The 26,052-nt window shown below is 51.1% G+C and overlaps 3 protein-coding genes across 3 annotated transcripts; 1 reads left to right on the top strand and 2 right to left on the bottom strand.

The window, feature by feature from the left end:
* The first annotated feature begins 2,809 nt into the window (after nucleotides 1–2,809).
* Nucleotides 2,810–4,961, top strand: LOC100908854 (histone H3.3). The gene is made up of 3 exons (XM_003748323.1): nucleotides 2,810–2,933; nucleotides 3,468–3,631; nucleotides 3,922–4,961. Exons 2-3 carry the CDS (start codon nucleotides 3,499–3,501, stop codon nucleotides 4,197–4,199), a joined length of 411 nt encoding a protein of 136 aa, XP_003748371.1. The 5' UTR covers nucleotides 2,810–2,933; nucleotides 3,468–3,498; the 3' UTR covers nucleotides 4,200–4,961.
* Nucleotides 4,962–5,433: 472 nt separating this feature from the next.
* Nucleotides 5,434–6,725, bottom strand: Non3 (Ribosome production factor 2-like protein Non3). Its single transcript, XM_018641389.1, has 3 exons — nucleotides 6,019–6,725; nucleotides 5,769–5,885; nucleotides 5,434–5,664 (listed from the first exon to the last, which is right to left on the bottom strand). Exons 1-3 carry the CDS (start codon nucleotides 6,616–6,618, stop codon nucleotides 5,434–5,436), a joined length of 948 nt encoding a protein of 315 aa, XP_018496905.1. The 5' UTR covers nucleotides 6,619–6,725.
* A 4,557-nt stretch (nucleotides 6,726–11,282) lies between these two features.
* LOC100909327 (protein capicua homolog) lies at nucleotides 11,283–25,432 on the bottom strand. Its single transcript, XM_029112871.1, has 15 exons — nucleotides 25,334–25,432; nucleotides 24,201–24,284; nucleotides 23,126–23,380; nucleotides 21,548–21,798; nucleotides 21,032–21,362; nucleotides 19,630–20,016; nucleotides 17,451–17,604; nucleotides 15,781–15,915; nucleotides 14,562–14,663; nucleotides 13,308–13,941; nucleotides 12,828–13,159; nucleotides 12,551–12,714; nucleotides 12,256–12,427; nucleotides 11,953–12,115; nucleotides 11,283–11,481 (listed from the first exon to the last, which is right to left on the bottom strand). The coding sequence occupies exons 1-15, from the start codon at nucleotides 25,430–25,432 to the stop codon at nucleotides 11,283–11,285; spliced, it is 3,462 nt and encodes a 1,153-aa protein (XP_028968704.1).
* Nucleotides 25,433–26,052: the final 620 nt, after the last annotated feature.

Genomic DNA, 26,052 nt, shown 5'->3' with positions numbered 1-26,052 from the left:
CTTCGCGCTCGGTTATAATTTGAGTTTTCTTCGAGTCAGAGGGTCTGCAGTTCGAGCTCGTCCCGTCAGGATCGTCGACGAGAGCGTTGGAAGCCAACAGAACGAAGTATGAAGTACGCGGAAGGGCTACTTCGGTCAGCAGCAGACGAATGCTTGTCAGACGTTGATGATGATGATGATCTCTGCTGAACGCGATGTATGATTCGAGGATTTTACGATATGTATTGTATTCCGCTCTATGTTAGGAAGTTCACGATTTGTGGAAGATGCTGGACATCGAGTCAGTCGAGGAGTCCCAGACTCTCCGACACCGGGAAGAGCATGCTGGAGAGAACCGTCGCATTTCGAACGAGAGGGAATCCGCAAGACCAAGGGTCTTACCCCCGGCAATGCAGGAGCGATGAGCGGACACTGGCGAACGCATTGCTATCGACAGAAAAGAGGAGGAGAATCGATGTCGTAAAGAATTCCCCCTGTATAAGAGTGCGCCAATGCCTACGTACAGAAAAATGGGCGATAAGGATTTACGCTCCTTCAATCAGTGCGAGAAACTGAATAGCAACGAAAGCGAAAATTCGGGGAAGAATCGATAATAGTGCCGCGACAGATCAGGTTGGGCACGTATTGGAAGCATCGTTCGACGAGCTCGATGAACATAATTTCTCCATCGTCTGCGGAGCGAGGTCGTCGCACATTCCCATGCCTTGAACGAAGCGAGCGACGAAAACGTTTGCGGCCCTCACGATAGATTTTCCGTGATTTGACTAGACGTAAGTGGCTCCCCGAATTTGAAAACTTGTTCGGGGAGCCTCTTTGTTCCAGATCAGGGTTCCAGAAAAAGGGGTCCTAATGGGGGGCTGCCGTTCTCGGGAGTCCCGAAGGTCGGTGATGTTGAAATGAACGACAGTGAAGATGGTGAATCTCAGTCCCCGTCTCAGTTCGACCCCACATCAATCGACACTTCACCCTCATTAATCAAAGAAGCATCTATCCTCGTCTATTCGTAACTCCGGATCCTCGTCTCATCCGGATCCTCGTCTCATCCGGACCCTCGTCTTCTAAGAACCCCGAGTACATCTAATCCCTCGTCCACATCTCCCGCTTCGTATACGCACTCCGAATCCGCTTCCTAGAATCATTAGCACCCCACATCTCAGAACTCGATAGATACGGTCAACCTCAAGCATAGGTACTCTCCTAAAACCCTTACTCCAGAAATACGTATATAAGAACTTGTAGACTAAGAATAAACTACGGTCCGCTATCCTGTATCCTACCATCAATCCCTGTGTATTTCATCAATTCTTCTCGTGCGGTCTGAACCTCTACTCTCGATCAGTGCCAGCTCCTGACTAGGGCACAAAAAGCTTGGAATCACAAATTCTGACAGGTGACAATAATAATAATTCATGTTATGGTCCTTCGGAGAAAAACATGCATTCGACATAGCTTGCGAGAATATCGACCAGCTTGAACGCGTCAGAATCGCTTACTGTGCTGACTGACTGAGTGAGAGTGCCCCTTCTATGGAAAACTGGAAAATATTCCTTGTCTGGCGAAGCCACCGACTAGTACTTCTCGAATGACATCAGTGATGGATCCCTAGCACAGTCGAGAACTTCGGAAGGGCGCCCCGCCCTGAAAAGGGAGCGGGAATCGCTGTTCGAGTCGATGGGTATGCACAACCTCAGTGCTGTGTTATCACCGATGGTCGCTGTGCCCGCGGCGCGGACTACCATCAGATTCGGGTGGCTTCAGAGGACATTCTCGAGATTGCCATTATCGCAAAGTTCCCTGGCGCGCTTTCCCAGCAGCCTCCTCCAAGGCGCTGTCACTTGCGCGGTTCCGGTGGAGTCCCGAGTGCAAGGGAACGCTTTTTATGGTGCGATCGGGTGATCTCAGCGACGCAAAAATGTCCTTCTTCTAGAACGCCGTGTGGACCTGAGGACTGCCGGCCGTAACGACGCAGTCTGAAGAATGTTCCCCATGACCTACAGCAGATGCGGCGGGATCGACTCACTGATCCCATTTGTGTTCCTTCCGTTTTTTTGTGCTCGCTGCACCGACTCCACTTCACAGACCAGTCCGATGCTCTTTCATTAAACTGGGCTTCTGGGCTGAGAAGCTGAGAAGTCGAATGATTACCGACCAAGTCGACAGGCGACGCCGGAAATGAGAGATGAGCAATTGCAATGAGCAAACAATGAGCTTCTGAGTTAATTCTGCAGGAATCGTTCTGAAAGGGAATTTCCCTTCATTATCCCCTCGTTTCCTCCTAAGAAGGGATTCCCTAACATGATTCCGATCATGAGCGGAGCGGAACGGCAGGAAGGTGAGACTCGGGTCGGATCTTGAGAAAGATGCTCAAGCGTCTTCCAGGGACGTGCTCAGGTCGCGGGAGAGGCTCATCGTGAAGTCAAAGGCAACACGATAAGTATCCTCGGAAGGAGGGCAACTCTTACCACCCGCGTGATCTCATGGCAAGACGATAAGTCGAGCTCACAATATTTGCAAGCTTCGTCCGGAATTTCGGTCCTGGAGTGCGCTCGCGCGAAATTCGAATCGCGCGCCAAAAGTTCTCCGCGTTCTCTCCACGAGGCTCTAGAGCTAGAGTCACTCTAGCATCTGTAAGGGACACCGTCTGCGACGAGTGTGGTGTCTCTCCGCTGTGGTTCAGTTCAATACTCGGCTACTCCCTCCTCCTCCTCTGGGCTAGCCTCCTGTCTCTTGACGAGACGCGAGTCGACGACGACGACGGCTACTAACTCGGGGCTCGCCATGAGGTTGGCGGCGGCAGCGGCGACCACGGCGGCGAGGAGCAGTCGCGGCGGCGGTAGTAGCAGAGCATTAACTTCGTCTTTTTCAACGTGCGCGCGCATCGCATCATTCTGCAGCGAACGGTACAGGAGTCTGTGTGTGGTGTGCCTACTACGGTAAGCATTTCAGAGAAAACGCGGCAAAATGTCCAAACTTATTCAATTGATCCCTGGAGATGAGCTCCACTTCCGCTCGAGAGCGTTTCCGGGAAGGATTCGAGAGCGTGAAGGCTGATTTTGATACCATAAGGTAGCTCCCGACTTCGCCCGTTGTCCGTGTGATGTTGGCTCAGACGTTGGCCTCATTTCTGCTTGGCGTGTAGCAACGCTTCAGCTCTTTGCTTACTGTCCGAAGACTCGTATTTGGTAGCCTTGAGATCCACTTTGGGATGGACTTCCAGCCTTCGTCGAATTCTCCTCTGATGGAGGTCCATTCAGATCCGGGAAACGTGTCGAACAGGGGGAAGGCAGGTCGGATTTCCCGTTGTGCCATAGAGGCACTGAGGGGTTGTTGAACTCGAGCGAAAGGTTCGCCAAGATGGAGGAGCAAGACAAATCCTGTTCGTTTTCCCATTCCGTTCCGAAAACTAAGCCCCCGGGTTCGAAAAGGGCCAAAATCGAAAACTGAATCCGCTCTGTTCGAACTTGCAGTTTTTTAAGCAATCAAGCTATCGAGTGAGCAATGGCTCGTACAAAGCAAACTGCCCGTAAGTCTACCGGAGGAAAAGCTCCCCGTAAGCAGCTTGCCACCAAGGCTGCCAGGAAATCGGCGCCTTCCACCGGAGGTGTCAAGAAGCCCCACAGATACAGGCCAGGTAAGACAGAAATCGTTTCATCAACAATTCAAAGTAGCTCGTCTCTGTTATCTTGCAATCGATACCGAATCCCACCAGCTCCTCTCGTCGGTATCGACATCGCTATGGTCATAGTTTCGATAGATGAACTCATTACACGGTGTCAACAGCGGTTCGGTTTCAACTGCGCATTGTTGATCCGCGGAAAGGGTTCCGCTAAGACGTGTTACCGCAACGTGCATTCTCGTGGGTGCTCTCTCTTATCTTTTGCGCCGAGGATGGGAAACTATCTGACGTATTGAAAATTTCAGGAACCGTCGCTCTTCGTGAGATCCGTCGTTACCAGAAATCCACTGAGCTCCTGATCCGCAAGCTCCCCTTCCAGCGTCTCGTCCGTGAGATCGCGCAGGATTTCAAAACCGATCTCCGTTTCCAGAGCGCTGCCATCGGTGCTCTGCAAGAAGCTTCCGAGGCCTACCTGGTCGGTCTCTTCGAAGACACAAACTTGTGCGCCATCCACGCCAAGCGTGTCACAATTATGCCCAAGGATATCCAACTCGCCCGTAGGATCCGTGGTGAACGCGCTTAAGTCTATCGTCTACTCTAAATACATCTCATAATAATATACGATTCCATCCGCTCCGGAGTGGGGGTGGATGACGAGCACGAAATCCCTCATACTCCATCAACCGCGCGAAAAACCAAAATAGAAAACGATTCGGCGAAAACCAGAATGCAACATGTGAACCGCGAATCATCAGAATTATTGCTTAAACATGAACCCAATCTTTGTAATCACAGAATCTTTGTAAGCTGGAGCATATGGCAAATCTTAACCCTTAGATTAGACTTACGATACTTAGACTTCGAGAGAAACCATTCGTAATGCTCAGGTCTAATCTTGTCGTATCTACTTATTCTGATATATTGACCATTATTCGTACTTCTTCCCCCCGAGCGGAGAGGGAGTCAATCACTCCTTCTCTGCAGAAATTCATAGGCGAAAAAATGAGAGCTTGCTGAGTTCATTCTCGCTGGCGGGGGCACCCGAAGATCTGGTACCCTTCTCATCACATTACAACATACAATTTTCTCATGAGCCGCCCTGTACACTATATCATTATTGCTACCGTCCGGCTTGCGGTGGTCTAACTGGTGAACGAAGAAATTCTTCAATGGAAAACCAACCAAAAATAGAAACCTCTACCGACAATATCGGTGACCCCACAGAAAACCCACGAGTACTAACGATAGGCTAGATATACAAACATATACATCAATATCCTGAGGATTTTACTAACCGATCAATGGATTCGAATAAATCAGATGACCTCTGCGGTCATTTCCAAAAGTGCGGCTTGTTTTCATAGAGTAGTACGATAGCATACGATGCCATAATAGATCAGTTACGTGACGATTCGAGAAAATCTTTTATTGAGCGGGTAATCCGGAAAGTATCGAATCGATCACAGATCTGGACTCGGAGCGGGGAAGGGGAGAGAGATGCTCATGTAAAATGGTGAATTGCTCAGATGAACCATGCATTGGAGATCTCACTCGATACCTCTAAATGTGCATGCGAGTCAAGTCCTTGACTCGACCTTGCTTTCTCATTCCAATAAGTATTCTGATCCGAAGACCCGACCTACCGCGAGAATTCATACGCAGTCACGATGACGGGGATCCCTCGTGGATTCCGCGGTCGAAGACTTCCTCGAAGCCCTTACGGTCGCATCGAGTTTTTCATCAGAAGCTCTGCACCTGATTCCCCCCTTGTTTCGATCGATAAGCACTCTCTATACGGTGAACGAGAATTATTTTATTTACACTTCGTCAGCTTCCATAGGCTCGGCCTCGGCAGCATCGCCACCGCTTTCTTCACCACCACCGCTGGCAGCCTGTCCTTTCTTCTTCTTCAGACCCTTCATCTTTCGCGTTTGTAGTCTGCCAAAGTCCTGCCTCTCCATGTGAACCCGTCCAAGCGATGTTCCGAGATCATCCTGCTCCAAGTTCTTCTTCTTCTTCACCTTGAGACCCTTGGGTTGCCGCAGTGCCTGGAAGATGGAATTATTTCAGAAGCAGCCACGGAAATTCACCCGTCCTCAAATATTATAATCCCACGAGGACTTCATCCATGACAAAGATGACGATCCCTCACCTGCTTGAAGAGGTCGTCGGAAGCTATTTTATGTCGTCTGAGTTTGAGGTCCATCCGAGGGCCGATTTCCTCAACTTCGGCGCGGGGCGTCTTTTGGCCGCTCCTTTTCAAGTGAATCTACAGAAGGAGATAGACGATGGTCGTATCAGGAGCGAACTCATCGTGCCCGATCCCAGTTCCGAAGATCCCAGGCGAGAGCTTCATCGAAATTCTAGGCCTTGACTCAAACGGGGTAGTAGTCGTAACCTACCTTATAACTGCGCAGGAGAATAGTTGACGAGCCCATGGCGGTGAACGAGATTGCATGCTCCAGGCCCGACACTCCCAAATATTCCCTGGGTTCTCCTCTGAAGAAGTCGATCAGGAAGTTCTTCAGCCGCTTCATTTCGTTAGTTTGCTGCCAGGCCTCCCCGGCGAATATGAGAACGGGTTTCACCATTATACCGATCTTGGCAACTTTGAATTCGTCGAGTGCTTTGTAATTCTCGACACCGAACTCAAATTGGTCAGAAACCATTCTATCGAAGGTTCGTCCTAGCACAATATTCTGCGGGCGTTTCTTGTTGTGACTACCGAAGGCGAACAGTGAAGTGTCTTTCTTGGCCATAAGCTTCTCGAGGTGGGAGACATCCTCGAATGGTCTGATGTCATTCTTCTTCTGGTAGAAGACAGATTCCGTCTTCTTGAGTGTGTAGAGATCCTTCAAAATTTGTGCAGTCCTCTGATTGATATTCGCGGCCTTCACAAAGGATGTCTTCTTCGGATTCTCGATGGTCAGGGGTTCGCGAGCTTTGACAATCCTGGAGCCCTTCCTCGTCTTGGGACGATCCACTCTCGCCACAGCGGTCATGACTGACCGTGTACGGCAATCACTGTCCAGACACACAACCAACTAACTATTTCGAGTCCAGTGAGTCCTCTAAGGCTATCGAATGGATCCTCCGAACGAACGCAGGTTCTCTTGTTTTGTTCCGCGATCCAACACGTGCTTCGAAAAACGGATACACCCTCCGCAACAGGGCCCTGTCTGGGCTCTCAGTGCGCCTCCGAAACGAGCCCTCCGGTCATAGACCGCGAACTCGAATTCGACTCGAGAGAAGATCTCTGAATGCCCAGAAGAGCTAGACCACAGAATGCCCCTGAGAGGAAGTTAGCTGGACGAGTTGACTCCATGAGTCGAGTCGGGAGCAGGTTGTCTACGTTTGAATAGACATAGACCCAGCTCGATAATGATAGTGATCTTTGCTTGTTGGAGGGATCCCCCCCTGTACGGAGGTCCCCAGAGGGTTCTCTGGAGACCTCCGTTCACGTGCATAGCCGCAACGACGCCGCTCGCGCGGGAGGCGGTGTGGGTTCGATCCCTGCTGCCGGAAGAATATGCAGGTACTCGGCCTTGATCCTCCTGGGTACATTTGCCCTATGGATCCGTCCTCGGAAGCAATGTGAATAACAGTACCCGGGACGTTAAACCTTGGCTGTGTGGAACAGCCCGAAAAAGTGTGGAGACCTCCGTTCGACCCTTAAATTCGCTACTCATTCGCGTTCTCGTCAGGTCGCGATTCGCGATGCCATCTTGAAGCCTCCCTCCGCACTCGGCCGCCGGCGGCCGCATCCACTGGGTAATCTGTTGCTGTAGCGCAGAGGACGGCTCGTCGAAATTGTACATACTACCTCATCTAGAGCTGCGAAGTGAAGGCACCACAAATTCGAGTAAAAGTCTGAGAAAACACCGAGGAAGGCTCTAAAAACAGGCGGGGAAGACCGGTGAACTACCCTCATAATGACCCCTATTCGCTCCGATTCTGGTTATCCTACACTAAGAGCTCAATCCAGTTGTGAGGGACTAATAACCGCCTCCCGCGGGGGAACTCTCGTTCGGGGAAGTCGCGTGAGCACGTTCTCGAACCTCATGATTCTTCCAAAAGCACGCGTATATCGACCAAGCCGTGTATTCGAATAAGCAGCTTAGAGCTCAAGGCTCGAAGTTCTCGGCATCTTCCTTGGAAATCCATGTTGATCAAGACCAAGAGGGCATTCTTGGCATATTGGAACTAAAATACGCGGAATCAGTCAAGGGGCGCGCGAGAACGTCGAATGTAGGCGAAAATGACGAAATGCTTGAACTCTCAGCTCAACATGGGCCATGTTGGTCATCCTCTCACGGTGAAAACTCAGCGCAGACGATCGTCGGGGCTTGGCTCTCGCTGATGTATTCATTTCTGGAGGTTCTCCGCAGACTCCGGGAAAAATGGTATAGGAAGCGAGCTCTCCATCGAGGACAACGTCAGATTGGTTTGGAGATGGAAGTCGGAATTCATCGAGAAAGCGGTCTCGGCGCGGTGCATACTGCCGATCGCGATCGTCATCGATTTTCGTTCGACTTTCCACTTCACGGAGATCGCAGACTCTCGGGTCGCCTAATCTGCATTGCCGGGTCGTGAACTCAGGGCGGAGTCCCCGAGTGGAAACTGACAACGCAACCTGAAGGGGAGGAATGTTTTGAGGTCCGTAGCGGTAGATAAGCAATGAGAGCGTCCTGGAACTCCCCACAATCACTGAGTAGTGGGCATGAGCAGGAGAGGTGAACGTGACGAGCTCCTCGGGATGTGAGTTTCACTCCGGTGATCATTAATTGCGATCCGAGAGGAGCCGAAGAGTCCGGGGCTTCATAGTGAAGAACGGATTGTCCTTGAATATTCCCATATTTTACCTCCAGGCTTTCTGCATTCGGGCTTTCCTTGACTGTGACTTCGTGGATTGAGGGAAAATCATGCATGTTGCGGTGGAAGGAGTGCTGGCTCCATGGCTTCTGCGAGATCGGAATTTCGAATCATTTTAGATCTCCATCGCCTTTTCGAGCCCCCGATGAGAGGTCGAATAATCCCACACCATGCAGCAGCAAGGCCAGTCTTTGTTGAAACGCTTGAAGTTTCGAGTTCCAGCAGAAGTAATGTTTGTATCTATTCTCAGGCACCGTACTCTAGGAGCCCCTGCTTGTGCTCCTTTCAGGGAATATTGATGGTCTGCCGAGCTTTTTGAATGAACTTCGACTCAGAAACTGAGGGAGCGGCGCCCGGATTCTTTCTAGCGCGGGACCCTCTCCGAAGTTCTCGTCAGTGCCGAGGACCCCTTGCGACGTCATTCCGAAAGTGCTTACTAGTCGTTGGCTCGGCCAGAGGGAGAATATTTCCCTGTGTTTCGTTGAATGAGCCCTCTCACTCAGCATAGCAAGAAATTCTGTCGCAGTATGGCTGGTCGAAGTTTTTGCGAGCTATATCGAATATATTTTCCCATGGGATCATAACATCTTATCAGACTCATCTCCACCGACTTTCGGGACCTCTGGGGGCGTGATCCGGAAGCCTCAATGGGCCACGGGTCCCGGGACCCTCTTCTGGGCACCCCTGAGCTAGGGGATCAATGGACGACGGAGACATCTGAGACACTGAGAGGACCTGTCGATTCACGACTGTCCTTTCTTTATTATCGTTTTGCACCTCTTCCTAAGCGTCTTATCCTTGTGTTCTGACGGAGGAATTACTTTCGCGCGCCGCTCTGATGACATTGAATAATCATTCCATTTGTTTACACAAGACTTACGTAACCGTCTCCTCTGAACAGGATTGTTTCCTCAAGCATCTCGTCGTATAGCGCGCTAAAAGAGAGCGATGGTTTTCGTTTCTTCGAAACTCATCTTCCCACAGTTCAACATGGTCCGAACCCGAATCTAGAAGTCTAATGACAAATACATATCGTCATGTAGATGTATATATATATATATTTACGGATCTTTATCAGGTTGTCGGATCTAGCCGTTTTTGTCACATAACAAATGCTAAGGTATATCCTTCCTAATAACGATCTATTCCACAAAGGCATCGAACAACAATATCATAGCGTCCGGCACATCATATGTATTCATGAACGAACGATAGAGGCCGCTGCCGGCCAACTAGCTCGATATCTATCTAACAGACTCTTCTCCTCGATTCTGTCACATTTTCTTTCGAAATACTTTGTACAACAAAAATTGGTCACAGAAAAAATACCTCAGTGGTGCACGCACGTCGAACAACAACTGATCTTTGAATGATTGCTCTGAAAGAGTGGCATCTCTCGCAAACTTCCATCGGGAACATTCCCGCTGAACTTCCAAGCATTTGTCGCTTATCTACACGGCGATTCGTCGCGGTCGCGATCTCTTCAATGTCCTAGAACATACCTAAAGGCAATCTTCTTCAAAGTCATCAAGACATCTCGTCCGGAAACTCTCCTCCCGGACATTCCGTATCCGTCGGAGTCTGATCGAGACCTGACGGTTGGATATTTCACGGCAAGCGATTCCAAAATAAGCTTGATCCTCATTTTCGTTCTCGAAAACTCTCGCTCGCTCCTCTAGATCTGAATCCGAAACCGTTCTCGTCAGGAGCAGGGATCGCTCTGCGATCTCAACAACATTTCCTACTTTTCGCACACAGCATCCGATGAGCGTCTCGATGACCTCAATAATGTATTTCCTGGCGTCATTGAAAATGTCTTTCTATAAGTAGTTATGTACATCGCTAAGCTGATTCCGTCTTGGAATTTCTCCTTCGTCGCACCCTAGAAACCGTCATTCGTCTACTGTAACATTATACAAACGACGAACAATTTTTTTTCGTGGCAGAACCTCAACTAGGTAAACCTACGCCAACGTCGTCCGGCATCAATGCTCCTATGAACCGAGGGAAGTCTCCGGCCGCTGGTGACGCGGAACAATAACTGCTAACTTCCGTGTTCCGAACATGTTTGGACTTGCTTCTGTTCTCACGCATTTTGTTGTACTTCAGAAGACTTGCACGCGCCGGCAGGCAACAAACTTATCGTGCTAACATGAGTAGAACGCCATTGAGAATAATACCGACCGTTCTGGCGAAGAATCGCGTCGAGAATGAAAGCTATTCCCAAAGTTCCTGGACAACGCTACACGCGAACACTGGCCATAATGAATTCGGACCGGGTCGTCTGATATGTGGGATTTCGCTGAGTGGTGGTTGTGGTGGGTAGCTCATCGAATCGTTCGGAGGGTGGCTCTCTTGAAAGATTCCTTCTTTTGCTCGCTTCGATGGCAGCGGAAAGCAAGTAAGCGAAGAATTCTGAGTCGGATTGGAAGAGAAATTTCCATAGATCAGGATTTCAATCCGTTGAAGCCGCATCCAATGACAGCCAGAGATTCATCTGTCGATCGCATCGAGGAAACGATTTCGAACAACAATGATGAACAACGACTCGCACCGACTTCACATGGATGAAGGGAGAATGGTCGAGTCCACGTGCTGCGATCATGACTCGATTATTTTCAGAAACTGACTTGGAACCACCGATTAATTCACGATCCGAGGTTTGATCGAGATTTTTTGGAACAGAAACTGCGAATAAGCCCAACAACGTGAGAACGACCACGGGGACCTGAGTGACCCTTAACCACACCTCACTGTCCTACACCCGGAGAGGGGGGGAATGAATGTGTGTGAATTACATCCGAATTTTCTCCTGCGTCTTCCAAATCCGTCTGTATCGATCGTACCCTATATCGTACCCTAGCGTGACGTCGATACATCGCGTGAAGGCATGCACGATGACTTGCTGCGTAGTTCGCCATTGTTTAACACTTGGGCGAGGCGTACGACTTCCAAACACTTCGGGACCTATATTGCAACGATACTTGTCCTTTCTGGAAGAAGATTCAGCTGCTATGGCTAGACAATTGATTCCCTCGATAACAATCTCCAGTCTCGAGAAATAACAAGATGAGCCCGCAACGAATATCTTGATAGCGCGATGTTGAGTTTGAAATCGAGCCGACTGACTCGTCCAATAGATGAATCACGGGAGTTTAAGCGGTGGTGGAAAACCGGCGTCAACGCATACCTCCTTTCGCCACTCTCTTCTACCGCGACTATCGGACCACGATGAATACCGTAAGAAAATATTCTGTTGTTGACTTTTGTACAAATGTCGTAGACAAACCCGATCAACAAGTAGTTATGGTAGTCCGAGAATTTTTGGGAACAACTAATGCATTTACATAATGTGGGTCTCTTTTCACTCAACTAGGTTTTCCTGGTGTCCCCCCTGGGAAACCATCCCTGCCTGTTGAGCTTGCAGCTGCTGTTGCTGTTGTTGTTGCTGCTGGTGTTGTTGCTGCTGTTGTTGGGGTGTTTGCTGCTGTTGGGTCGGATGAGGCGAGCTCGCCTTCTGCTTCTGGCGCACCTCGCGAATTTTGAGCTGCAGCGTCTGCTTATTAGGGAACACGTCTTTGTGCTTTTGTTGGAAGGCAGCCGTAGCAGGCGCCGTCGGGAACCAACCTGAATTTAGAGGAAGTCGGTCAGATCCTATCCCGAGATTCAATCATATTGGTAACATGCGGTTCGATGATTATCATATTCGGTCCAGAAAGGTTCTCCCATTCTTGGAAAGGTCTGACCCATTCAGATCCGAAACCTACCTTCGTCGTGGAATAGCTGCATAACAAGCTGACGCCTCTGTTCCAATACTCTCCGGAGGGGGAAAGAATTCTCAGGAGTCCTCGGAGTCATTGGGGTGACTCCCGGAGAATCACCACCGCTGGTATCGCACGCGTCGCCTACGGACCCGCTCGACGCGGCAGCTGCGGCCTCCTATCGAAAGAGATCGAGGATCAGTCATGGGTCGAGTACATGACTGTATGGATGAACGAAATTCGATGGGACAATCCCCGACCGGGAAAAAAGTTCAAGTTAAGCGAGGAATTCATATGGTACCTGGACACTGAACGAGGGCCCGAAAAAGGTATTCCCTTCCAGCTTCGGTGTTTGTGCCGCGCTGGAGCAACCGCTGGTGCTGGGTTCACTCCCTTGGTTAACACCGTTCGAGGAGGCGCCATTAATCACGACCGGAGCGCTTAGGGGAGCCGCGAGCTCGTGTTCTGCAGGGAAAGAATTCAAAATTACGCCTCCGTCCTCGGAGCTCCCTTGAAAGACGTTTGTCTCCCAGAGGGAAGTCTGGATATTCAATTCGAATGCTTTTATTATAACTTACTTTTGGGCATTTGGAAGGCAGAAGGACTACCGTCATTCCTCGTACCAGGGATGGGAGCCGAAATTTCGGGCGGCATGTGCGGATGGTGAAGTTTCTTCTGACCAGGCGCAAGTCCCAACTGCGCTGGAGTTGGAGCCAAAACGAACGGAGTGCTAACAATAACCGATGGCGGCTCCAAAAGACCAAGCGCAGATGCCCTGTTGACCGAAGGGGATAACGGCGTGTGCACCGAGAGGGCCTGCACCTTCTCTTCCATGAGGGAAACTTCGAAGGGTGGTGCCGATTGAGGAGGTTCGCGATACGTCAAAGGCGAATGAGGCAACGGACTGGAACTAGAAGGAGAGAGGGGATCAGTACTCGATTCCGTTTGAATTTTCTCCGACATTCCATCGCTGTTATGTCGCGAAACGAACTCCGGTAAATGGATATTCCGAACCGAAAGGGATAACGAAATTGATGAAGACGAGAAAAACAACTCACATTGAGGTCGAAGGTGAAGTGCCGTGCGGCAGGCCAAGGAGATTTCCACAACTGAGAGCTCCAGGCTGTTCTTCTTGATCGCTATTGTCGTCGCCATCTTCTCGTCTTCCCGAGCCACCCGGCGCGTTTTCGCTTTTCTTGCGCTCGCGACTGCACCATTTCCATTCGGGATGCTTCTTGAAGTGTTCCTCCTTGACCTTGAATGCCATGTCGTGATACTGTTGCTTCTCATGTGGCTTCAGGGCGTACCACCACTCTCCGAGGATTTTCGATACCGTCCGGTTGTCCTGGTTAGGATGACGCTGATGAACGAGCGCTCGGTGACGTTTGCTGAAGATCATGAACGCGTTCATCGGACGTCGGATGTGGCTGCCTGTCAAGGCGCCGCTGCTATCCCGCCCATCCTTGCTCGAAGTGCTCCCGCTCTTCTTCCGTGCGCCTCCGCTCACGCCACTAAGGACGACTCCGGGTACCCCAAGTTTGTCTTCAGCACTGGCGGGTCCATTATCGCTCACAAATACTTCATCCAGATCTTCCTGGTCGTTTTCGCTGCCACCTTCCTCCATCTGAGTATCGTAGGGTGTGGAATAATTCCTAGAGAAGTTCATGCCCGAACTACCCCCTCCGCTCGCTGCTCCTGAAATTGAGGGAAATTGAGAAACGCCGCTCCAGGGTGGGCGAAAGAGAAAAACGAAACGCGGGAATGTTCGCGAACTCGACCGAACTTCAGACATCTATGCCATGAATTCCGGCCCCGACTGCATGAGTAAAAATGAGTGCATAAACATGCATGATGGCATTTCTACGGACAACAGGCTCCCCAACGTGGCCGTGTCTCCCACGCTCGAGACCAGCATACGGAGACCTACGCCGTATCGAGTCACGTTGGATGGAACGTGGTTCGGCGTCAGGCGTTGGCAAAGAAACGAAAAAGACATTGTCGTTACGCAAAGGCCCAATAGCTAGCTGTGCCCCGTCGAGGAGGGCCACATACTTTGATTCTTTCTCGTTCGCATATGTTGTAAGACCAGCTTTGAATTCGAACTCGAGGAGTCCTCTAATCTCACTTTCGGGATATTGATGGAAAATCACATGTCTACTGGGACCGACGAGTTGTTCTGAGGCTTTTGACTTCGCTCGACTCTTTGAAACGAAATCGCCCGCTAGCGCTGTTCGTGCATGGATTTTCCTTATGAGAGAGACGCTAATCGAAGCGGGGCTCGATTCCGGTACCTACTGATGCAACTAACTCACCGAGGAACGGAACCAACGAAGTCCATGGGTAGACGGGTATGTGATTGTTATTTTCGTTGGGAGTTGTGGCTATCGATGGAACCAGTTGATAAGGACTTCCACCTGGAAAGAAACGAGGCTATGAGAAACGCGAAAATTCCAGCATGGAATCCAAACCACAACCCAGGTTCTCCGATCCCGAGCGGTGGAACGGGAGAATATCCGGGTACGATCAATAGGACTCAAGCAGCGTAAATGTTGTATAACCGTAAGCTAATGTCTTCTCTCTTATTATGCACGCTGGATTTTCGGGAAGGGATGATGTTTTCCCCAGTTTTGGGCGAGATTACAAAAACAATCATTTTCTGAGATCGTTCCACCGACTCGTGTTCCTCGAAGCGTCCATCCCTCCAAGCGGCGTGCAAGACCCTATTGATTATTCTCTCGAACGTTTCGAGGCAAGAACCGTAAATATCACCGGACGTGTTCAGAGGAACACATCGAGGAAATCCCAAGAGAAAACGGAATATGTATGTATAATGAGAGGAGAAGCCTAGATTCGAGAAAAAAGCCCGTGGAGTCGACGTTTCGTGTGCTCTAACCGGAACTTTTGTTTGAGTCAGCTGCCCTAAGATAAACCGGTACTGGCGCTGTTCTGGGGACACAGCGTTCTGGGACTACAGACCACGATCGGGTTACTGAGAAAATTCAACACACGGAACCAGACCTTAAAGGCTACGCATTCTGCGAACGCAGAATCGGACTCTTTCGGCCGAAAAGAGTGATGCATATTCTAATGCCGATGGAAGAGCTCTCCGATCATTCGTGGCCTTCTTGACATCAGGTCTTCCGCAGATTCTTGGCGATGTGTATTCGGAACGGCTTAAATGTTCCCGGAATGGATCTGATCACACAATTTCCTTCCGCAGGAAGGATGCGCCATCCGCGATCCTGTTACCCGTCGTAGCGACTACAGGGTGTGCTGATAACGTTGAACGACTCGAAAATGCAAAGAAGGACCGAGGAGCTCGCACAGCTGCGCGTTGAATGAGTCGGATGGAAGCCGAGTTTTAAGTGCGCTCCGTAAAGAGGACCACTCAGATGGACGGAACAATTTTTTCCGTCGGTCTCGATTCGAGGTACGCATAGAGTTATTACGGAGAACAAGTATTAGCGGCGGCAACATTGACTGACAACCGCGTTGGCTGAGCTCACGACGTAGACTCTGATGGAAGTACACCTGCACTGTGATACTCACTCGACGAGTGATGTTGTTGTCGCACTCCTTGGGCATCAAAGGCATAGTCCATCTGCTCTTCGGCGACACTTCCCCCACAACCATCGCTACCAAGCGAATGGTGTTCGCCACTTTTGCCTGGAACGTGAGAGAAACGTCAGCTTCCAGAACTTCATCGTCTGTCACGAGCTCATCGCCGAGGAGCGCGAGAACGCTGACCAGAGACTTTCGTAGACGGAAATCTGGTGGAAGTCCCTCCTTTGCCCCCCTTTCATCAAGGCTTTCTTCAGAGGCTCGCGATTACGAGGAGCGTCAGAATGGATTCTTGACAATTATGAATCTCTCTAATTGGCTCGATATACCCTCGCATTTGGACTTGTATCAAGTACCAAGCGTGTTCTGCTAGCGTGCCATGATCTGCCGAATTCCTTCCTACGACATGTAACTTCAAGCAATTCCATGCAGTTGCTCAGGTCCAGGAATTGGATTCGATCGTACGTCAGTGAGAAACCTGAATACGACTTTCGCACGGAAGAACATTCTCGACTAAAATAATCATAGCAACGATAACATGGGTGTTGTTTTGCCGGTAGCCTACGCACGTGAGACGTCATGGACTAGGAGAGCAGAAGCGACCTTCTCGGGACGAGCTGAACACCGCTCCGGTAGGTGGAGGGCAATGCTCAGCACAAACCGCATCACCATACAGACGCGCGAGAGCTGAGCGCCGTTGGGCCAAGATTGGAGACATTCGTCCAAGTTCCCATGAAACGTGAGCGTGCTTTTCTCCTTCTCGTCTCGAGACTCGCTCATTTTTCTCCAGATCGGATCCTCGCTCAGCCTAAGCGCAGCCTGCCGGCTCTGATGACGGTCCGGACGGAGTCTAATGCCAATGTACTCCACACGGAAAGTTCAACTGACGTCATACGCGTACTAGAATGACATCCCGTCATTTCGAAGGAGAAATTTGCTTTTGTTATCGCCCTCGCCGAGATTGGTGCTGTCTTCGCCGACGATGACGTCGACGGAGTCGGTCCATCGAGGTGCGAACCCTACTCAGCGAGCGGCCCACGCGCTCGAATGGAGTCGAGACCTCCGAGCCCACTAGCTGTTTAACCATTTGTCTAACGACTTCGGCGGCAGAGTTTCTCAACGAGACCGATCGGTTAGCAAATCGAACACAAAGCCTGCTGTCGGACGATTCTACCCGGCCTGATGATGACACGAAAGTGTCCGTCCGCGGCGGACGGTGCGAGCCTGCTGCTGGTTTCACCAAAACAAGCTCTAAACTCAAGGTTGCAACCAACGTAGCAACGAGCTCCGAACAAGTGTCTCTTCGCGTTGGCCGGCTCGTCGACTGATAAATTGTACGGCAACTGCTCCGAGGACGACTATCGAATTCCAGAGCGTCAATCACTCCACATCAGAGTTGCGGCTGCCGGTCTCGGGCCGGAGTGCATTCCACAGCATGCAAATACATCTGAGAGGGCCAAGGGCATCCCAGAGAAAAAAGAAATGATATCTCTCGGGAGAGCCGCCCTCCCGGCGGAGAAGAGATCCGGATCGGAGCGAATCACAACATGGACCCCATCGATGGACTGGTGCCCACCTCGAAGCAGCCCTCCCGCCGAATTGATACGTCGACCGATCGACGGCCTCGATTAGGTTCTCACCTTTAAGCGAGAGATGTCTCGAACAGTAACCTCTCCGTTGAGATTCTTTAGTGCAGCCGTCTCGACTGCACAATCGTCTCCATTGCTTTCCATTGAACTTTTTTCGGATGCCGTTCGGAGCATGAACAATATCACCCTTCTTGAACTTGTGCTCCTGGAAAGAGATTCAAATGTATCAGATAATCTGGAATGATCCGGAATCATGGATAATCACGTTCTACACACATGTACGCTCGCTCGATCGACCGATGCGGAATCCCGCGAGTCATCGTGCTCGTTAAGCGCTACTATGGCGATTGCCGCAGGAAGCGCCAATTGGAAGTCGTAATTGAATTTTGAAAGACTCTTTCGAACAGCATCAACAACGGAACATTCAAGTCGGTGATCCATACCCGCCGTTTCGAGACAACCTTGACTTTCCGCATGCTGCCGCTGACCAAGGTGACGCGCGTAATCTTCTACTACGAAGACGACGACGACGATCACCACTATTACCTACTATACTACGTGGCGTCCTTAATGACTTTTCCCGCTCCGCAACGGCGATTCAATCTACAACATTCTGCAAACATTTATCGTTTTCGGAAGCAGTATGTTCTCTTTTTGAAGCGCCTCATCGGTCTGCCTCCCACCCTCAACCGTGCCCGTACCGCAGGATGTGGTTCCTTCGGCCGGCTCAGAATACGCTGAAGGTGTTATTTTTCTCCCGGAGCATATCTTCGTGACTTCCACGGACATCTAGGATTTTTACTGTCGACTGAAGAAGACTGTACTGGTCTAGACCGATGCGAGAGAATTTTTCCGTGTAGGCCGATCGATGCAAAATTCAGAAAATTGTACGAGCTACAGTAAGAATCTCGTTCTCAGTCACGCGAAACATCGGACGCTGGAGTGCGACCGGAACGAGCGGCTACCTATCCCTCGCAACTGTTCACCGCGACTACGTCTGCTGAAATTTTAAAAGAACTACCTCGCAAAACCGCTCCTTCGTGGAGCACAGCTCTCCCGGAAAAAATCGAAGCGGCCGGCGCGTCGACGAAACTCGAAATCGTTTGTGCGAAGGCACAACGAGAGGTTCCCACGCACGACAGCTGAATTCTCCTCGACTAACCGATATTGCATTATAGAAATTCGCTAGAATCGGGGAATGAGCGGCGAGCGCGTTACAATCATCGCTACGAAAACATTTGAATGGACGAATTAGCGCGCTTAGCATTGATGGCTATCCGTATTTTCGGGTGGTCAACGGCAGCCCTTGACGATTCTGCAATCGGAAGTCGTCGAGTGTCGTGAGGAGGCGTCACGCCAATCTAGATAGCCAGTCGGTCGTGTGTGGCTGGCAGTCCAGAGATTCAGTCTTTCATTCAGGCAAGAAGGCGGGCGGGCGTGCAGGCGAGCAGTCACTTAGTTGCGCGGGCACCAGTCAATGGCAAAATACACTGCTGCAGTGTGTTATTAGAAGCGTAACAGAAAATTCTCCATTGAGAAAAGACGTGGCGCGAGTAGTTGTGCGTTCCGTAGGCGCCGTAAGCAGCAGCCGTAGCGAAGCGGCATGACTCGTTGACTGACTGACTGATTGACTGTCTAGCGAGGTGGCGGGCGGACGAACCATTATCGTTACTGCAGTTCAAGGTCTCTGTCGTGTCGATATTGCTCGCAAAAGTTCTTGTTGGAATGCCGCCGAACGCACCGTTGCTATTTGAAATACCTAACCAGATAAACTTCAGAAACACCACTTAGCTAGCTTAGGAATTCTATTTATCTGGCTCAATCACTCGCTCGTCCGCTTGCTTGCCTTTCTGTCAGTCAGTGCTCTGCTATTCACTGTCGACTAGGTTCGCGTTCTAGTCGAGAAGAAGGTTAGAAAACCCACTGACGACGAAACGCTTTATTACCGAACACATCGAGCGTAAAGCAATCTGTCTGAGCGATTCTGTGGCATTCGACTCGGAGCATGACAAATGGAAATTTGCGCCGCTAATTTCCCGTTCAGTGCGGGAAAATGTACGGGGAAAATTCCGGCAGATCGCCCAGCTCTCAGGAACCACCCTCGATGGATCGAAGACTGAGACGACGTGTGGATCGTCGGAGACAGCGAATCGAAAAGGAAGCTCCTCCGACGGGGACTCTGATCTGAGCCCCGGGGACAAGGAAGAGTCGCAAGATATAAAATACTCACTTCTGGCTGCGAAGAGGGCAGAAGATTCTGCGCGGCCATAGAGAATGCGGGCTGAATGATGGACTGCGGGCTGCCCACAGCCGGCAGTTTGTAGAGATTGTTGTTGTTAGTCGTGTTGTTGTTGTTGTTATTGTTGTTGAGGTTGTTCCCACTGAGGCTGTTGAGCGTACTCATCAACGGAGGGGGACTCGTCAGCGATGACGACATTGAGGACGTTGCTGCAGGTTTGCTGAGATCCACTGCGACCATATCGTCATCGTATGTCGGTCCTCCCGAATTTACAAGCGGAGATCCACCGTTGCTGCTGCTTCCCGCTCCATGGGGTGGCGTAGGTGAGGAACAACTCTGTCCACCCAGAGAGCTCATCGCAGCCGCTGCAGCACTCGCCTGAAACCACTGCGTATCAGTGGAATACGCTCAGTTACAAGAGAAGGAAGATAAAGACTTAAGGATCCCATAGGCCGATCCTTCACAGCCTGCGGGGAAATGCCCATGAACGAATTCGGAGCTTCGACTTTCCCCGATCCGGGATCAGAACGAATGTCTCGGAAGACTTTCACGGGGCTTACATCGACAATAATTTTTCCTCTCGAGCTGCTCCGTACGAGGGAGCAGCCCCTGCAATGAGTTTGCGCTAAAAGCTGCAGTCGAAGCCTGAGCTAATGAGGGACACCGAGCCCGAACGACCACGAATCTATCAAGTTGGTCTTGCTGTCGGTGAGGGAGTAGTTGGGTAGTAGTAATGAGCCCTTGATGCGCCGCCGCCGCCACCGTCTGGTCGATGCTACAGTTCACGGCAGCCGAACGGAGTAAGCGGCCGTCGACCAGCGGATGCGGGCAAGAGGCAAGAAATTAAGGCGAACGAGTTCACAAACTACCAACGGAGAGACCGAACGAGCGAACCAAGCCGCCAGCCCAAGGAGACGCATCTCATTCATCTTGCCAGCTCTCCGTAAAATACTAGCGCCCGCTACTCGCATCGGTAGATCGTGGTAGACGTAGCAGACATGCTGCTGGTAAGGCTGGTCTTCGTTAGCACGGTGTAGACTCAAGAACGTCATCAGTTCCTACGGCAGCAGAGGCGGCGGCAGCAGCAGCAGCGGCAACCCTTCACCCATCCTCACTCAGACAGGGCCGCTCTCGACGTCGGCAGCGACGGCGGCGAAACTCTCACAGACATAGTGAGTGACCAGCTCTACTTATCAAGGCCAGAGAGCAAGGAGTCCTTGAATCGAATTAGCTGCGAATCGAGAATGAAGCTTGCCGGCACGCAGCTGTGACGTGCCGATGCACTGTCGACGACGGCACGATTCCGGTCACGATTTTGGAAACGTTCTCCTACATTCGAAGATCACGCACACCGCTACCCGAATCCCTGTTGTTGCTCTTGACGATCACTCACCGGCTGCATCGAGGGCTGGAGAAGCGCGATTTTTGGCGATCGAACATTTGAAATGTCATCGTCCAGAAAGCCTGCTGGACTATGAGAATTTGAATGCGGGGTCGAGCTTCCGGTAGGAGTCTGCGTTTGACCGCCACATCCACCCGACAGACCCTGGGGCGTTGAAGGGGTGCGCGGTGTGTGCTGATCCGGCGTTTTCGGGGTAGGGCTTATGATCACGCTGACGGGAGTCGAGGCTGCACTGTCTTCCCACCAAGGGGGCTGACGAAGTCGAATTACGGCCCGCGAAACCCACACAATGCTTCCTCCCTCCTCGGTCGTTGTGACGCTCCTGGAATCACAGAAAAAAAGAAAAACGAAACTTAGCCACAGTCTGTGATATCTGTTTGAACTCGATATATTTTTTTCGATCCTTCCTAGAAATTATCATGACAAATTTCCCTCGAGACATATTCCACCGAGTTCGATGAAGAATCATCACGAAAGGACCAGGAAATTGTGGAATGTTGACCTTACCCTGGCTGGATCCCGGTGTACATCTGAACGAGTTCCGAGGGCACCTTCACGGCGTACTGCGTTGGCTTCGAGCGCACAGCCTGGAGGATTCCTTCGACGTAAAATGCTTGCTCGGTCGACAGTCTAACACAAACTGGAGTTCCGATCACGGATAAATGAATTGGTGAAGGACTATGGTCGGAAATGATAGGACACGCTGTCGTTGAGAACACGTTGAGGACCACCATATCACGTCGGTCTTCGCTATCCAACTGAAATCGGAGTAAACTCTGCTTGAATACAGGTGCGCGTACGGCGCGTACTTACTTACTCGTTCGTGGTTTTATGCAACGCTAGAGTGGGTTTGTGAATGTCACGTGAATGAAGCACATGAACAATCTAGCTGTAGCAATTTCACCCAGTAATCCGCAAACAACAGAGTATGCACGGAGCGTGTCTTCGCGATCGGCTTATAAGACTTCACTCCATTCGGTCCGAGTACTGAGGCCAGTTACCGACCCTAGATAGTTTCCCGATGAGGCTCCCCGTCGTCCTGAGCGTACGCGACTCGTAATCGTAATTCGTACCGTCGACGTGTTTCCATTGTCCGCTCGAGGGGTTCTTACGCGCGAAAATCATCGGATGCATGTATGGGTATAAGAGAATTCGGAGCTCCCTCCGCGGACATTCGATGGACTCATCGACATCCGTTGAGAGCTACGAAAAACCCCGGATGCCCAACCTCGAACCAGAGCATCACCGTCTAGAATCGGTAGCGGTCGGAAACGTCCGGTTCTCTGTTACGTCGATCGGGGAGGAAAACCGGCCGAGCGGCCAGATACTCAAGTCGCTCATAAATAGTTTACGCGACTCGGAGAAACAACATTTCGTATGAGCCGAGGTCAGAAGACGCTCTCGTATGTAGATCGACCGGCTCAGCGTCCGTTCCTCCGGCCGAACCGACGAGCCGCCGCACTGACTTCCCTCCATGAGCCACCCACGATCGGAATTACGAACTAAAAAATCGTAACGACTCATAGGAATCGATATCGTACAGCCAGGGTAGAGCATCCAGCGAGAATCTCGTCGCTTCTGTGACAAGTACGTAAGCCAGCCGACGACAGGTGACATCGGCGGATCGTGTACATCGTCTGCTCGCGGCACTCTACATGCACACTACTTATATGTGCATGCATAGACTGCTATCGAAGGTTCACCGAGAGCGAGCAGACAGAGAAACCAGAATATCTGAGCTTGCGACGGAGCGATACATCAATGCACGGCACATGAGTCTCGCTCAACGGCGGGATCCTCCATGGGGAACAAGATAGATGATGATACGTGGATACATTCGAGTTTTCCAGCAGCCAGAAGCGTCTGCAGGTCCGACATTCGGACCGGCTTGCGGCCCGAGGTCTAGTCACGCAGTCCCGCCGACCAGCTGATAGATGCGGCAGCCGCTGCCATGGCAGCTCGACCGGGCGGCCTTGGGCTTTCCATAAATTTCTAGTATAAACTCGACGATTTATCTATCAATGAGTAGCGCCACTCGAGCTGGCCAACCAGCCAGCCCGCCCGCGCATACTTCTTAGAACATACCTGTACAATGAGATCGGAAGGCGTATTCGTGACGTTCTTAATCGTGGCTGGGAAATATCGTAGGGTATCGTCTTTCTTCACGAGCACTCGATGACCTCGCCAATCAGCTAAATTCACTTCGGTTGTTTCGGTGACCTCATCGACTCCCATCATCTCGAGACCCGGATCACCGAGTCCGCTCACGACGTTCAGGCTTCCGACATCGTCCCCCCCTTTCGGCGATGGAAATTTTCGCTTTTTCGGAAGCATGCAGACCTGTGAAAAGATATTCATCTGAATTGCATGTGGAATTTTCCCGCGTTCCGAAAGCTCCTGCGGGCGCAATTCCTCCAGGCTTCTCCCTCCTTCTTCTCAGCATTCTCCAATACGACGAAAGAGGACACACAAACAAGAGCGGCACACCATCCGTAAACAAGACAAGGTAGAGGAGGATGACTTTATAGGAAAAGGGATAACGTTTCATTGAATTGATGGTGGTGCCGATTGGGGAAAATTTCATTCACTGGGGAGAACTCTCGCGCTTGGATCACTGAGGCATCCGCAGAATCCGGAACGGGAGCCAGGGATGCGACCTACTCAAAGCGACGCTTCTTCCGAGACGTTCACACTGTCGTCACTAGCTGCTGCTATCTCTCGAGAGAGTACTAGCCGAAGGAGTACTAAAATGTTCACGAGAAGAATCAGTACGGATCAAAGAGCCCGACACCGCTGAGGGCACAGTTCAACTGCAATATTGGGATCCGCGAGCTGACTGACAGAGATTATCTTCAAAGCACCAAAACTCTACGGTTATAAACCGAGAGAATCGCATTTCGACCACGACTATGACGACGGTGCGGCGGCGTCGATGATTTTCAGCGCATGACAAATCATCGAGCATCAAGCCGTATTGTCGCTCTCGGAAGAATCCCCATTAGGGTCCGTTGATCTTAAGTCATTTTCATCTGCTCGGATCCGTAACCCCGAGTGTATCGCGTCCGGAGTTCAATCTTTGGGGATGGTGCTCGTTAGAGCTCCGAGAGTACCGACTGGAGCGGTTTGTTTTCATCAGGAATTAAACTCGACAGATACTCACCGACTTCTCCTCCACTGATGCCGTCGGTGAAGAAGCGTACAGGGTCGGCGTCTGAACAACCTGATGGGGAGCCTGTGTCGTTAACTGAAATAAATATGGCGGTTAATTTCAGTCGCTGAGGAGCTTCGCGCTCCCGACGCTTTCTCGTCGGCCTTCATGCGGGGGACACAATCGGGGGAACTCGTTTTGCATCGTCTCGGCGGTACTTTGGCAGCCCTGCGTCGGAAACCCCCCGAGCTGCTCGATGGACACGAGGTTCCGACCCCCGGAACGCTCTAAGGGCTCTAGCTCCCAGTCAGCCATCGGGGCGGGGGTCTTCCCTTCAGGGGATCGGATTCCGCAAGTTCGAATGAAAACTTCAAACCTCAGCAGAGGTCGAGCGACGGAGCGCGCGACCGACACTCATAATCACTCAGCATACGAAACTCGACCTCCAACCAAACTATCATACTCATAGCTGCTCGCTCGGAAACGTCTTCGCCGCCCTTGCAGTTTCTCTCGACGCCTCGGTTCCGAAGGCAGCACTAAAACTCTTCTTACAATTATTGAGCAGCAGCATTTGGTGACTCACGCTTGAATTCGACGCACTTGTCTTCGGGTGTTACCGACGAGATGCGTCAGACATTCTGAGAATTCGAGGAGTCGAAGAGGGGTGGTGCGTAACGTCCGGTTTTCAACCGACTTCACTACTGAAAATTCGCTGAGTATCAGCGGCGGAATAACACGAGCCAGCGACGGAGCAATGCCACTCGACTTTCAAGAGCGCGCCCGGTGGCATTTATCGCTTTGGGCATGACATAACCTGGCCTCTCGATAAGCTGCTAGTGTCACTCGTCCATTCGAGCTCGGACGCAATGCTCTCAGCGTCGAAGCACACCGTGAGCTCACACGAATGGACTCGAGGAAAAAACCGTCCCTCGAGATTTATGCTGGAGGAAGCCGTATCCCCGACATACGTCCATGTCATCGGAGGAAGAGAGCATCTATTGACGTAGTTCCGTGGGTCGGCAACAAGCTCTAAGGCTCTGCCGGAACTTCTGTTTTTCTTTTTTCGGTCAGCAATTATCATGATTCCCCTGCAGTGCTAATTTCTCCAAAAATATAATTCCGTGAGGTTTCGATTCGGACCCCACCGACAGGAACGCTCCGCGGAGCTGTACGGGCGGATCTATGGTCGAAAGGTCAAAAACCAGATACACGATACGATCCAAGAAGAAGAAAATGCAAGGCATCTTTAAGCTCTCGGGACGCTGATCGCAGCGATTTGTTTCGAATACATTTCAATCGGCACAAAGATCCGCGGCGATTGCAACAAAGGGAAAAGTTTCGAGGGATTAGGCTTCCGTGGATCGCGTCTGTCATGATTGTTGACAATCGTCAACCAGCCGGAGCACTCCGTAAAGAGTGAGCTAGTTCTTGCTAGCTTCTCAAACGCTGTAAACGCGAATTAAGTCGCTGATACAGATGGGTGTCAATGACGCCCTGAGTGAACAACGGACGTCGACACCGTCCCGACCGGCCATCCAATGTACGAGCGAAATTTTCCAAGCCGTCTCGAATTCCTCCGTTCTCAACGGTTGCATTTCTCTCGCAATCACCTCCGGATCGCCTGCGGCAACCGACCACTAATGTCCCGTTCGACTTATGGGAGAACGGCGGATCTACGAGCGTCACGTCGATCGAGAACAGTATGAACGGTGACTAGGTCGGTTCTTTCCTTGAGTGACTGAATGCGCGTGTGAGAGATCATGGAGCTTACGCTCGCTCGACGATTATTTTTTTGTTACGTCTGGCGCCGCCGCGGCTCACGTGAGCGAGCGGAATGAAGACATTGGCCAACGTTCGACGGAAC

Source organism: Galendromus occidentalis, unplaced genomic scaffold (genome assembly GCF_000255335.2).
Source record: "Galendromus occidentalis unplaced genomic scaffold, Mocc_1.1 scf7180000077530, whole genome shotgun sequence".
NCBI lineage: Eukaryota > Metazoa > Arthropoda > Arachnida > Mesostigmata > Phytoseiidae > Galendromus > Galendromus occidentalis.
The sequence above is the reverse complement of the archived record's forward strand: the minus strand, read 5'-3'. Positions and strand labels throughout refer to the sequence as shown.

What these genes read in the sequence shown, in the direction of transcription:
- LOC100908854 (XM_003748323.1), top strand. Translation starts at nt 3,499, where the DNA reads ATGGCTCGTACAAAGCAAACTGCCCGTAAGTCTACCGGAGGAAAAGCT. An exon ending in GCCCCACAGATACAGGCCAG is followed by an intron (nt 3,632 to 3,921) that starts GTAAGACAGAAA and finishes TGAAAATTTCAG; the next exon opens with GAACCGTCGCTCTTCGTGAG.
- LOC100909327 (XM_029112871.1), bottom strand. Translation starts at nt 25,432, where the DNA reads ATGCCTTGCATTTTCTTCTTCTTGGATCGTATCGTGTATCTGGTTTTT. An exon ending in TCCGCGGAGCGTTCCTGTCG is followed by an intron (nt 24,285 to 25,333) that starts GTGGGGTCCGAA and finishes TATTTATTTCAG; the next exon opens with TTAACGACACAGGCTCCCCA. An exon ending in TACACCGGGATCCAGCCAGG is followed by an intron (nt 21,363 to 21,547) that starts GTAAGGTCAACA and finishes CTGTGATTCCAG; the next exon opens with GAGCGTCACAACGACCGAGG.
- Non3 (XM_018641389.1), bottom strand. Translation starts at nt 6,618, where the DNA reads ATGACCGCTGTGGCGAGAGTGGATCGTCCCAAGACGAGGAAGGGCTCC. An exon ending in TTCTCCTGCGCAGTTATAAG is followed by an intron (nt 5,886 to 6,018) that starts GTAGGTTACGAC and finishes CTCCTTCTGTAG; the next exon opens with ATTCACTTGAAAAGGAGCGG. An exon ending in CCGACGACCTCTTCAAGCAG is followed by an intron (nt 5,665 to 5,768) that starts GTGAGGGATCGT and finishes TCCATCTTCCAG; the next exon opens with GCACTGCGGCAACCCAAGGG.